Source organism: Lathyrus oleraceus, chromosome 2 (genome assembly GCF_024323335.1).
Source record: "Lathyrus oleraceus cultivar Zhongwan6 chromosome 2, CAAS_Psat_ZW6_1.0, whole genome shotgun sequence".
Lineage (NCBI taxonomy): Eukaryota > Viridiplantae > Streptophyta > Magnoliopsida > Fabales > Fabaceae > Lathyrus > Lathyrus oleraceus.
In genome coordinates, this window is record NC_066580.1 from 260,100,616 (window position 1) to 260,114,072 (window position 13,457).

A 13,457-nucleotide genomic window follows, 5' to 3' on the forward strand; every position below is an offset into this window, starting at 1 on the left:
AATATTTCTAACTTTCCGAATTTACTTATATATTGCTTATCATTATCTTGATTATATGATTTGAGTATCTCTCCCTTTTGTTGTTGGTCGTTACCTTTATATTGGTAACGTGCAGGTGCTCCGCGTTGAGAGGAGGATAGTGGTAGCACACTTTTGACGTCATTGCTCTGATTATGATTGTAACACTCAGGGGTTAATGAACGTTTTTCATGATTTTGATAGTAACAATGCCCTTTTGTATATCGTTGTATATGATAGTTGTGATGGGCATTTGTTTGCTTGTTTTCTTTTGAATGTGTAAATGTACGACTCAACTTAATTATCTAAATAATTTCCGTTGCGATGTTTTGTGTATTGCTGCTATATGGACTAGGTGAATCCATATACAGTGTTGTTTATTATTTAACAAGGACTAAGTGGATCCTTGCGCAATTGCCGTGTTGTGTAATTTGTTTAAGTGTTGATGAAATGATATATGTGATGCCTCAATTTTGTGTGAAATTTGTTTACTCTGATTTTTAATTGAATTTACGACGGGTAGAATTGGGGTGTTACACTGAACAACAGGTTCATACATGACCTGATAAAACAGGAACATTCAAAGAATTTTCAACAACAGGTTCATACATGACTTGACAACACTTGACTATTCAAAGAATTTCCAACAACTTGTTCAAACATGACCTAACAACACTTGAATATTCAATGAGTGCTCAATTAACAAGTTCAAACATGACCTGGCAGCATTTCGGAACATACAAGGAAGGTTTGACCAACAGGTCCATACATGACTTAATGACAACTTGAATATCAAGAAAACTTTATTCAACAGGTTCATACATGACCTAACAACACTGAAAAAAATCAAAGAATCTCATCAATAGGTTCATACATGACCTGACCATTTGGAATATTCAAAGAGTTTCAATAACAGGTTCAAACATGACCTGATAATGCTGGGGGATATCAAAAGGTTCCATCAACAAGTTCAAACATGACCTGAGAATACTGGAAAACATACAAGGCAAGTTTTATCAATAGGTCATACATGACCTGACATCGTTGGAATATACAAAACATTTCAACAACGGGTTCAATCATGACTTGACAATGTCAGGGGACATCAAAAGATTTTATCAACAGGTTCAAACATGACCTGACAATACTAGAAAATAAACAAATAAAAGTTCCATCAACAGGCTCAAACATGACCTGACAACATTGGAAAATTCAAAGTGTTTTAACAACAAGTTCAGACATGACCTGACGATTCTGGAGAAAGTCAAAGAATTTATTAACAGGTTCAGACGTGACCTGACAAACTGACCTGACACTTTAGAATACTTCTGACGATTCTGGAGATTTCTCACAAGAAATTCATCCAATCGAAGATTTTGGAGATTCCTAATAGGGAATTTATGCAAAACAAAGATAAGCAGAAGTCTTCTTATAAGTAGATCACCCATGCAAAAGGCTATGATGATTCTTTAAAAAGAAATCAAACAAAACCAACATCATTGGAGTTTTCTAACACGAAAACCTCCAAGCTTCTGGGAATTCCTCAAGATGATGAGTCATACATGACTTTCACGGAACCATCAGGAAAGACAAGGTAATTAAACTCTCTGTACGTGCCAAACAACGGTATGACTTTTAACCGTAAGTAATGGATTACAACCAACTTTTAACGGATAGGTGCCAACAACAATTGGACTTTGACTGTAAGCAACGGATTACAACCAGCTTTTAACAGATTGGTGCCAACAACAATTGGACTTTGACTGTAAGCAATGGATTACAACCAGCTTTTAACAAACAGGTGCCAACAACAGTTGGACTTTGACCATAAGCAATGGATTACAACAAACTTTTAACAGGTAGGTGCCAACCACAATTGGACTCTGATTGATGTTGGCAACGACCAAACTCCAGATACCAATCACGATTGTATTTACAAATAAAGTGACAGTGATGCCAACGACAATTGGGTTTAAAATGAGTTCTAGTGACCACTGAGCTTGGAATAATGCCTAGTAACAACTGAATTTTAGGAGACACCAATGAGTCTTGAAATAATTCCAGGGAGTGGCATAGGGGTTCTGGAAGTGCGTCAGAATAAAAATGACATGTCTGGGAATTCATCAGAGAGTAAAAGAAACAAATTTTGGAAATGCATCAGAATTATAAGTGATATTCTGGAAATACATCAAAATACAGACACATCCGGTAATACATCGAGGAAATTCTGGAAATACATCAGAATACAAGATAGACATATTCAAGAATACATCAAATAGGTGAGGAAACATCTGGAAATAGATCAGACAAGTTATGGGAATACATCAATAAACCAAGGAGTAATCCGGAAATTCATCGGATAATCCAAAAAAGAAATTGAACCTCCTAGACAAAATTGCCAACTGAGTCGGATTTGAAAATGACTGCGAAAACCGGATGATGGTTTAAGGGCACCAAAGACAAATTGGAATTAGAGGTCAAAGGATATAAGATCAACAACAAGACCCGGGTTAATGCAAAATGAGCCCGAAGTACATTTCAGCTATGTATGATTTGAATTTCTTTTTATGCATGATATATGAATGATCATGATATGAAAATGCTGACACCTGAGCGGACTGAGGGTTGTAGAGGCTTTTTATGGATATCATGATTCCTTAACACCGAGAACTCAACCAAATATTTTGTGATAGATGTTGCCAAAGGAGGAATCTATCAAGCTTGACAGCCACAACTTAGCCAATGGGATCCTTTTGGAGGATTCATGAATCATGCTAGCATAATTTCTGGGCATTCGTCTTAAACTCAAAAGTTGTTGACGTATGGAAAAATTTGTTTGAGCAGTTTGAAAGCATGAAGAAAGAGGTTTTGCCCCTCTGTGGCTCATCTTGCCCCAATCTGTTGGGTCTTTGAAAATGTTCACCTTGCAAGTGAGTTTGAGACAGCTTGACATGAGACGATATCAAGATGGCTTGCCTCAATGTTTGAATACTGCAATAATTAGACCTTGATTAACCAAAACTTGGAATGGTAGACTTCTGATTGACTGTCTTTGGATAGTTGGACTTAATGAGCTTCTGAGGTGGCTTGCCCCGGCCTGAGTCTTGAAGCAAATCACATTTTGCTAAGTGAACCTTGGGGTGATTGGATCAGATTGAATGATACTCAAAGTGATTTTCCCATGACTGGACTTCTTTCACCTTATCAAATTCCTCAATTGTATATTGTTGGAATTTCTTTAATGCTAAGTGTTGACTCGCAAATAAGATTGTGCATTCAAAAATGGTAATTTTAATGCAGTGCTTATGCAAAAACTTGAAATCAGAGTTTATTGATATGAACGAGTCATTGATAAGCACACAATGATGATCAAGTCATTCACAACATGCAAGTTTGTGCCATCAAATGATTAACAAAAATCATTTGGAGTCAGGTTAACACAACCTTGTTGTAGTATGATTTCAGAATAAACTCTGCCTCAATTAGGTCTTTTAAGGATTGTAACGTGGTCTGGTTCACGGTTTTTTGAAACAAAAGGATATAAGGCTCAAAATTTATTTTTACCCACCCCTTCTTCTTGATGATCTCCAGGTCCTATGTTCAGTTAATTCAATACACGCATTCGACTTCGAAGGTGCGAAAGTGAAAATGAGGATTCAAGGTGAGATTTTCTTGAAATGGCAGTCACCTTATTTTGTTTTTGTTGAGGATTTAATGACCTCTTTTGATTGATTTTCTTTATCCCTGATTTTGCCTGGACCGCTTCTTTGAAGCTTTCGGTCCATCGGGATGCCCTGACTTTTGCCTAAGTCATTTTGTGGTGTTTGACTTAGCGGACTTTTTTCTGTTTTTTTTACGTGTTGACTGCCAGGTTATTGGTGGATGAGGATCAACCAACACTAACTTTAGCTTTTCTCAACTTCTTCGACACCTCAACATATGCGCGAAGGATAACATGTGGTTGAACCTAATTGGAGGGCGTACATATGGACGATTTTTTTTGAAAGATCGAATGCACGGTCAAACTATTTGAACACAACTACCCTGCCCCAGGTTAAGATTGAGGGTTTTAGATCCGAAATAAACACCAACTTCTAGGCTCAAAGTGGTTGTCTAGGGATTAACTCCTTATCACTTCAGTGTTTGGGGATTTGAAACAATGCCTTACATCACCGACAAGGTTTTACTCAAAAGCATACCACAACAATTTCAGGTGTTTCCTTTTCATCATCCTCCTTCCAATCTTTGTTAACACAACGATTTGATAAACAAAAGTGAATGAGAGAAGTATTTTTTGTTTTTAACATGAATGAAAAACGAGTGAATACGAATGGATTAATTCAAAAGATGCATAAACATTTCATTAATCTTACCAATTCAAAGAAAACAACAATGCTTAAAAACAATTAACAATCAACATGCGAGGAAACTCCAAAAGAAATGCTGAAACAACCAAATGATGGCCATCTTTAGGGAATGACTTCTTCAAACTTGATCCATTAACCTATGGGGACACCCCTTGAGACCTTCACACTTATCCGGCCGATGGGTTAACGTTTACCACCAAGCTTCCTTCTTGAAAGGTTATGTACATGTTGTCAATCAACTGTTGTACTTTGGCCTTGAAAGCGTTGCAGTCTTCGGTTGAATGCCCTTCTGATCCGGCGTAATATCCACATTGCACATTTGGGTCATACCCGAGTGGGTAAGGTTGTGGAACCGGCTTAAGAGACTTGGGAACCACCAACGAGTTTTGAATCAAAGGCTGCAGAAGTTGGCTATATGTCATGACGATTGGATGACGAGGAGCATTTCTTATTTCCAAGTTAGTTTGGGGCCTAAGCTGATTTTGACGTTGATTTCGATATCTCGGGCCTTGGGCTCATTGATTTGGATGAGGAGCAAACCAGGATTGTTTGTAATGAAGACCAAAAGGTAGTGTTTGCTGGTATGGCACTTTAGGCATTGCTAACTGCTCATTTTTAGCCACTTGAAGGTTGGGATCAACGAGCTTTTTGACATTGGCACGATGATCTTCAAATTCTTTTCCTTCAATCTCATCGTTGTATGCAACCCTCTTGGATCCACTACTCACTTCTCCTTTTCTTTCGTTGGTATGGGTTGTGACATTGGAAATCCAAGGCGATATCTCAATGCTCTTACCAGGAAACGATGATATCTCATTAGCCACGTCCTTGATCTCTTCCTTGTGGTACAAAACCTTGAGGGGTTTCAGGGGTCCTTTTCCTTTCTCACTACTTGGCCCAAAAATCAAGATGTATGTACCTGAGCTTTCCTCCTTGAGTGTTGGTGACCTTATGTCAATCAATCTTTGCAGCATGAACTTAAAACTCTTGCATTCCTCGATGGAGTGCCCCATTGTTCCAGTATGGTATCCGCACTTGACCTTCGGGTCATCTTCTTCAAAGACTAAGCTCTTTTTGTTAATAAATTCTCATACCAAGGCTTTCGGCACTAAGCAAGAATCCAGGAAATATCCCAATGCTCCTCTATGGAATTCACATGTTGCATTTGGATTGTAACATGGCAGGTATGGTGACATAGGTGTGAGAGCTCGAGGGGTCACCAAAGCATTCTGGATCAGCTGTGGGTAAAGCTTGCTATATAGCACCGGAATCGGGTTATTGTGAGTTTTGTTCCCCTTGTTCTGATTCTGATTCTTGTTTCGAATCTGACTTCGATGATTTTGAGAAGGAATAGCTAGATGATGTTGATGAATACATCCTGAGGGAGGGTCATATGCCTGTAGATGAGGAGTTGTCACATAGAATTTCCCTTGACTTGGGGTAACACCTGATGGATATGGAGTAGTAACTCCCTCTGTTACCGTAATGGGTATGGGATGACCCTCTTTTCTCAATAAGGCTTGCAGGGTTTCCACGACCCCTCTCACTTGGCTCTTCAAAAGATTGAGTTCCTCATTCAATGCTTATTGACCTTTCCTTAGCTCACCCATCATCTCTTGAGACATGGTTCCTTGTTCTAAACGCGTGTCAGGAATCATTTTGCTGAATCATGGACAAAGGGTGGATGATTTTTTTTGTATTTTGTCTGGAAAATGACATGCATTATGATGGGATGCAGATGCAATGGAATGTGAATGAATGCAATGCAAGCCATGCATTTTTTTCAATACACGGGTTCAAAAGTCTGAGGTACCGATGAATCTGATTGCTTTCCAAGAATAGGTTCTCCCCGGGTATGATCTAGGGTTATAAAGGTTCCTAGAGTCATGGATCCATTAGACTGTTTGCTGCCTACGACAACTTACTTGCCGGGCATCAACTCCATCTAAAGAATCTACTCTAAGCAAGGTTCTCGCATCGATCCAACGAGAAATTCATCTCGCAGACCCACACTACGCAACCATCTTTCCTAGTTGGCCAAAGAACTAAGGTTCTACAAATGGTCCTCAGAGTCATGGATCCTAAAGAAAATATCGAAGCTTACGGAAACTTACTTGCCGAGCGACAACATCCTCTCAAGAATCTACTCTAAGTAAGGTTCTCGCACCGACCCAACGAGAAATTCATCTCGCGGACCCGCACTACTCAACCTTGTCCTATCTTATGTTTTTACTCGAGACTCAGGTAAAAAGTCTTTCCCACAAGGTTTGCAATCAGAGTATCTCCAAGTCCCAAAGCATATCGAACCAATACAACAGATTTATATCAATAGGACAATAAATATAGCAAAACAATAAAGAAAAAGCCACACAGGTAAACAAACAAAGGCACACAAACGTCCTAACCAGGCTTGACTCACTTAGGGAGATCAGTTATCCCCAACAGAGTCGCCATCTGCCGCACCTCGAAAAATGAGAACACGACTTAAGCGAAGCGCAATCGTACGCTCGCATGATGGACTGAATAGAGTCGCCACCGAAATTTATTTATTCCTAAAAGGAAAGGGGAAATATCGATAAAACCCAAGAAAGAACGACAATGATTATGGTCGTCACAACCAAATCAGGGTTCGGGAGTCGATTACGCAAGGGGAAGGTATTAGCACCCCTCACGTCTGTTGTACTCAACGGGAACCATTAGGTCAGTTGTATGCGTTAATGTTAGTTTGAAATGTTAGGCTTTTTAATTTATTAAGTGGGAAAGAAAGAATAGAAGAGAGGAGAATATTTTTGGATTTTTAACGAAGGACTAAACCTAAGTTTTTTATTAGTGGGCCTGACAAGATTTACAAATCCCGCTCCTACGTATCTCAACAGAGAAATCAAGGCTTACGTAGTTCTGGGTAGAAAAATGTTTGTTTGTTGGTCGATTTTAGCGAAAGCTATATTGTATTAATCGACGAAAACATTGTTTTACCCAAAACAGATAAGGAGCGGACGTATACCACACATCGAATGGATTTACAAATCAACATTCGGAAAAACGTCACTTATCTCAACTCAACAGTTATGGCCGAAGCATTGCTTTGCATCATCTTAAGACAAGATGTCTTTCGTTTGTGAAAAAGGTTTTTAAAGACTGCATTGCAGCGAAGAAAAGAGTTTGATTGGTTGGATGTATTTTGGGTGATGGCGAGAACTTGGATGAGCGAGATATCCATCTCGAATCCTAGTCTCAGGAGTGCACGGTATACACCATGTTCCATTTCCATCTTACTAGAAAAAATATTTAATAAAGATTAAGTATTTTGAGGTTTGATTTAGAAAGGGGTTTGAAGAAACCGCATTGACAATTTTAGACAATGGCGAGAGCTAAGATAGGCGAGGCATCCACCTCGAATCTTAATCTCAAGAGTGCACGGTATACACCATGTTCCGTTTCCATCTTTATTGAAAAAAGTGTTAAGGTAGGAATTAAGTATTTTGTGAGTTTGAAAAGATGAGTACTTATGACCGGCAAGCTCTTACAACTTGGGTCTAATACTCGGGACTACGTCTGGATATTCCACCCAGGCAGTCTATTTCTTTCCAATTTGTTAAGAAAATGGTTCGAATATTTACGAATTATTTGGAGGGAAGACGAATATTTATGGCTTGCAAGCTCTTACAGCTTGAGCCTAATATTCGGGATTATAACTGGATATTCCATCCAGGATAATCTTTTTCTTCAAATTTTATTAAGAAGATGGTTTGAGATATTTACAGGCGTTTTGGAGAGAAGACGAACACTTATGGCTTACAAGCTCTTACAGCTTGAGCCCTATATTCGGGATTATAACTGGATATTCCATCCAGGATAATCTTTTTCTTCAAATTTTAAAAAAGAAGATACGCTTGAATATTGCTCTTGACTGTCGACTGATACCTGGTCAAGGTTTAATTTGTATAAATTGAGACATGGTTTAAATTGAAGTTGGAGTGGTTTAAAAGGTTGGATTTTTAGAAATTAAGAAGAAAATGATTTGATTGGTGATCAAAGTGAAACAATGACCTTAATCACTAACCTTGGCAATTAGTAATCAATCATATGAATCAAATAACCTAATTGGATTTTTTTATAAATTGAAATTGGAATGGTTTAAAAGGTTGGATTTTTTAGAAATTAAAAAAAATGATTTGATTCATCAAACTGTGAAAACGTTTCAAGCAAATCTAGATTTCGATTTGAATAATCTAACAGAAACAACATAAAGAGACTTGACATCCAAACCAAGACACAAAACAGACTTAATAAAATTTAACAGATCAAAATAGGGCAGATTCAAAATCAACCACATATTTGATCTTTACTCATAGATCCAAGAGTGAAGGCCGCTTTGCCAGTTAGCAGCACCCTCAGGGAACCACAGAGCAATTTCCTTGTTAGCACTTTCAACAGCATCACTTCCATGAATAACATTTCTGCCAATGTCAATGGCAAAGTCACCACGGATAGTTCCAGGCTCAGATTGAGCAGGATTTGTGGCACCGATTATCTTTCTTCCGATTGTCACAACATTCTTACCCTCCCAGATCATGGCAACAACAGGGCCAGAGATAATGTAATCCACCAATCCGCTAAAGAAAGGCTTTGCAGATAAATCTGCATAGTGCTTCTCACCAAAAGCACGCTCCACATTCACAAATTTCAAACCTTTCAAGTAGAAACCCTTCTTCTCAAACCTGCTAATAATCTCCCCAACGAGGCCTCTTTGAACGCCATCGGGCTTGATCATGATGAAAGTTTGCTCGGCCATCTTGGTCTCTGTTTGGTATTGAGTTCAGTTATTGTGGCTATGTGAGAGAGAGTGAGATTTCGTGCGAATGCCCGTTGGTGTAGTTCAACGGACTGGAAACAACAGCAAATGCTTCGTGACTGCCATGAAAATAGACTTTAGTTTGGATCTGAGAAAATCGATGTTGTTGGTTGTTCTTTCATCGAACCGGCGTGAATGCAAACTTCCAATCTCTCAGCTGAAATTGAACCTGGATCCGCTCTTTGGACTAATAAACACATTCAGCGAACACTTCAACCTGTTAAACAAAAATCAAACGTAACCCAATAATCCCAAGTAACAATAACATGTGCGAATGATGACTGGTACAGTGAGTGATTTGCGACGGTTGTTGTCGGCGGTAGTGCGAAGAAGGAGGACGAACATGGAGTGTGCAAAGGAGGTTCGGCGGTGGTTGGACAACTGTGGTTGTCGCGGCCGTGGGTTTATGGTCGGCGGTGATGATGTGATTAAGGTGATGGCGTGATGAAGGAAGACAAAGGCGAAGCTCGCGGTTTCCGGCAAGATCGGTGGTGGTCGGTTGAAGGCTTTGTTAACGGCGGAAGGATATATGAGTGGTGAGGTTTGGTGGTGAAGACGAAGGTGGTTCGGTGGTGGTTTAGGGTTGGAGTGGTGGCGGAGGGTTTAGGGTGTAGATTGTTTTATGGATGAGGAACAGACGGTGAGGTGGAGAAGATGAAGAGGAAGAGTTTCGAATGAGGGTTGTTGCGGGAGAGAGTAGGTGGAGAGAGATGGAGGGTCGTGATTTGGGTAGGTCTGCAAAAAGTGAAGAGTTTCCCCCTTCTTTCTAGTATGCAGTCACGTGTGGAGAGATATTTACAAATGAGGTTCCTCTTTTTATATTCCATTTGTCTTCAATTTCCTAGCCACGCGAGAGGAGAAAAGAGTCGTTGGTATTGTGGGCCATTTGGTCCCCCTTATTGCTCCAAGTTTCTTCTCCTCTTATTTCTCTTATTTTATTTGATTTTGATTGGTCGAGAGAGGTGGACATGGATAGCCATTGGGAGCCTTTGATTATTTTGAAATTGACAATCAGGACCGGATCAAAAAATACACATGGTAAGATAAATTAAAATGTCTAGAATGGCCCTTCTAGATGCTTTTATTTATGAAAATCAAATTCAGTTAATTAAAATAAATAAAATTCACCTTTTTTTTAAAACAACCACAATAAAATAAAATGATGACATGAACAATTCTATTTAATTTTTCTGAGTTTTCTGACACAATAATGAAAATAAACGGATTTAAAATGAATAAAAATCAGGTGCGAAATCGCTCAAAAAATTAAATTGAATGCACCAAAATGATCAGTGTGAAATAAACTTATTGAAAAAATTCAGCGTTTCTTTTAATTTTGAAATAAATTTGACCGGTCAAACAGGCTCGAGCTGATCAAAAAGTGGCCGAAAAATTAGCTGAAAAATAAATCGAGCATACCAGATTAAACTACGCGAAACGTAGATTAATAGAATTGATGTCTAGAAGCTTGATTTTAAAATTTTTCGTTCACTGATTTGACGCATATCCGTTGATTAATTCAACCGGTTTGTCTGTAGATCCGAAAAAATTGTTTCGACTGATATTTTAGGCACTATGTGGTACAGAATGCATGGTATGATACGTAAAGATGCAACGGCTATGACGAATGTGTTAAATTGGCGATTCAGGGTCAAAATTGGGGTGTGACAGCATGCAAAACTTGTGTTCCCTTTTCTTTCAATTATTTTCCTTTTTCACTAAAAACAACGAAATGGCAAAAGATTTTCTTTTTCTTTTTTCCATTTTTATCAAAAAAACATACTAAAATAAGTTCATCATATGCAGAGCAAACAAAACTATTGATTAGAACATGGCTAAAATCAACTATAAATCTGGATTTCCAATTAACCAAGCTGAAGACAACAGTGAGGAAGAAAAAGAGATTCATCCGCACAAAGAACCAGTGGATCTCATTAACTTGGGTTCTGAAACTGATAAAAAGGAAGTAAAAGTTGGGGCATCTCTTGCCAAGCATGTACACTCCGAGTTGGTAGAGTTATTGCGCGAATATGTTGACGTCATTGCTTGGTCGTATCAAGATATGCCAGGATTAGACACCAGAATTGTTGAACATCATTTGCCACTCAAGCCTGAATGTCCTCCAGTCAAGCAAAAGCTCAGAAGGATTATACCCGACATGGCACTCAAGATCAAGGAAGAGGTTAAAAAGCAACTTGATGTCGGCTTCTTAGCCATTTCTGAATATCCGCAGTGGGTTGCTAATATCGTTCTAGTTTCGAAGAAAGATGGTAAAGTCAAAATGTGTGTAGACTATCGAGACCTCAATAGAGTGAGTCCAAAGGATGACTTCCATTTGCCTTATATTGATATTTTGGTTGACAACACAACTCAATTATCCGTCTTTTCTTTCATGGATGGGTTCTCCGGGTATAATCAGATAAAGATGTCGCCAGAAGATATGGAGAAGACGACTTTCATCATGCCTTGGGGAAATTACTTCTACAAAGTCATGCCTTTCGGCTTGAAGAACGCAGGGGCAACATATCAGCGCGCCATGTTAACCCTCTTCCACGACATGATTCATGAAGAGATTGAGGTTTATGTGGACGACATGGTTGCCAAACCCATAACTGAAGAAGATCACTTGGTGAACCTGAGGAAATTGTTTGTCAGACTCCGAAAGTTTAAGCTGCGCCTGAATCTGGCTAAATGTACTTTTGGTGTCCGATCTGGTAAACTCTTGGGTTTCATAGTCAGTCAGAAAGGTATTGAGGTTGATCCTGACAAAGTTTGAGCCATCCAAGAAATGCCAGCTCCCCGAACAGAAAAAGAAGTCTGAGGCTTCCTTGGGTGACTTAATTACATCTCCAAATTCATATCACACTTAACGGCTACCTGCGAACCAATATTCAAACTGTTGAGAAAAAACCAATCGATTGTGTGGAACAACAATTTCCAAGCGGCATTCGATAAAATAAAAAAGTACTTGCAAGAACCACCAATCTTGATACCATCGATTCCTAGTAGGCCTCTCATTATGTACCTTACAGTGCTCGATGAATCTATGGGTTGCATTTTGGGTCAACATGACAACACAGGCAAGAAGGAACACACTATCTACTATCTCAGCAAGAAATTCACTGAATGTGAGACTCGATACTCACTTTTAGAGAAAACTTGTTGTTCTTTGACTTGGGCTGCTCGACGCCTGAGACAATATATGATTTTCCATACTACCTTATTGATATCCAAAATGGATCCGATAAAGTACATCTTCGAAAAGCCTGTTGTTACTGGTAGAATTGTCTGGTGACAAATGTTATTAACCGAGTACGATATTCAGTATGTAACCTAGAAAGAAATAAAAGAGAGTGTTCTGTCTTACTACCTTACTCACCTGCCTGTCGAAGGTTATCAACCGTTGAGGTTTGACTTTCCAGACGAAGACATTATGTTTATCAGAGATTTCACTATGCCAGGCTTCGAAGTAGGCCCTGAGGAAGGCCCTGAACCAGGACCGCGATGGACGCTCATGTTCGACGGTGCTTCCAATGCTCGAGGCCATGGCATAGGTGTTTTTATCACTTCTCCAACTGGTTTTCACCTTCCATTTACCGCCAGATTATGTTTTGACTGCACCAATAACATGGCAGAATATGAAACATGTATCTACGCTTTAGAGGCAGCAATCGACTTGAGGATCAAGATTCTTGAGGTATACGGTGATTCAGCTCTGGTAATCAGTCAGGTGAAAGGTGATTGGGAGACTCGGGATAACAAGTTGAGACCTTATAAAGAGAATATCAGGAAACTGATACCCTATTTTGATGAAATTTCTTTTCACCATATTTCTAGGGAAGAAAATCAGTTGGCAGATTCTCTAGCCACGCTGGCATCTATGTTCAAAGTCAAATGGAAGAATGAAGCACCATCCATCCACATTGACCACTTAGATGAACCAGCACATTGTCTAGCAATTGAGGTCGATCCTATTGATAAGCCTTGGTTCTACGACATAAAGACATTTCTGAAGAAACAGAAATATCCTGAGGGTATATCCACCACTGATAAGAAAGCTTTGAGAAGACTCTCTTCCAAGTTCTTCCTAAACGGTGATGTGTTATACAAGCGGAATTATGATTCTGTACTGCTCAGATGCATGGATAGACATGAAGCTAGTACGATCATAAAGTCCATGCATGAAGGATGTGATGGTGTACATGCAAAGGGTCCTT

At 39.1% G+C, this 13,457-nt stretch overlaps 1 protein-coding gene across 1 annotated transcript; it reads right to left on the reverse strand.

Annotated features, from left to right (window-relative positions):
- Positions 1-8,625: 8,625 nt before the first annotated feature.
- On the reverse strand, positions 8,626-9,236 carry LOC127119080 (nucleoside diphosphate kinase 1). Its single transcript, XM_051049291.1, has one exon. It carries the CDS (start codon positions 9,178-9,180, stop codon positions 8,731-8,733), a length of 450 nt encoding a protein of 149 aa, XP_050905248.1. The 5' UTR covers positions 9,181-9,236; the 3' UTR covers positions 8,626-8,730.
- Positions 9,237-13,457: the final 4,221 nt, after the last annotated feature.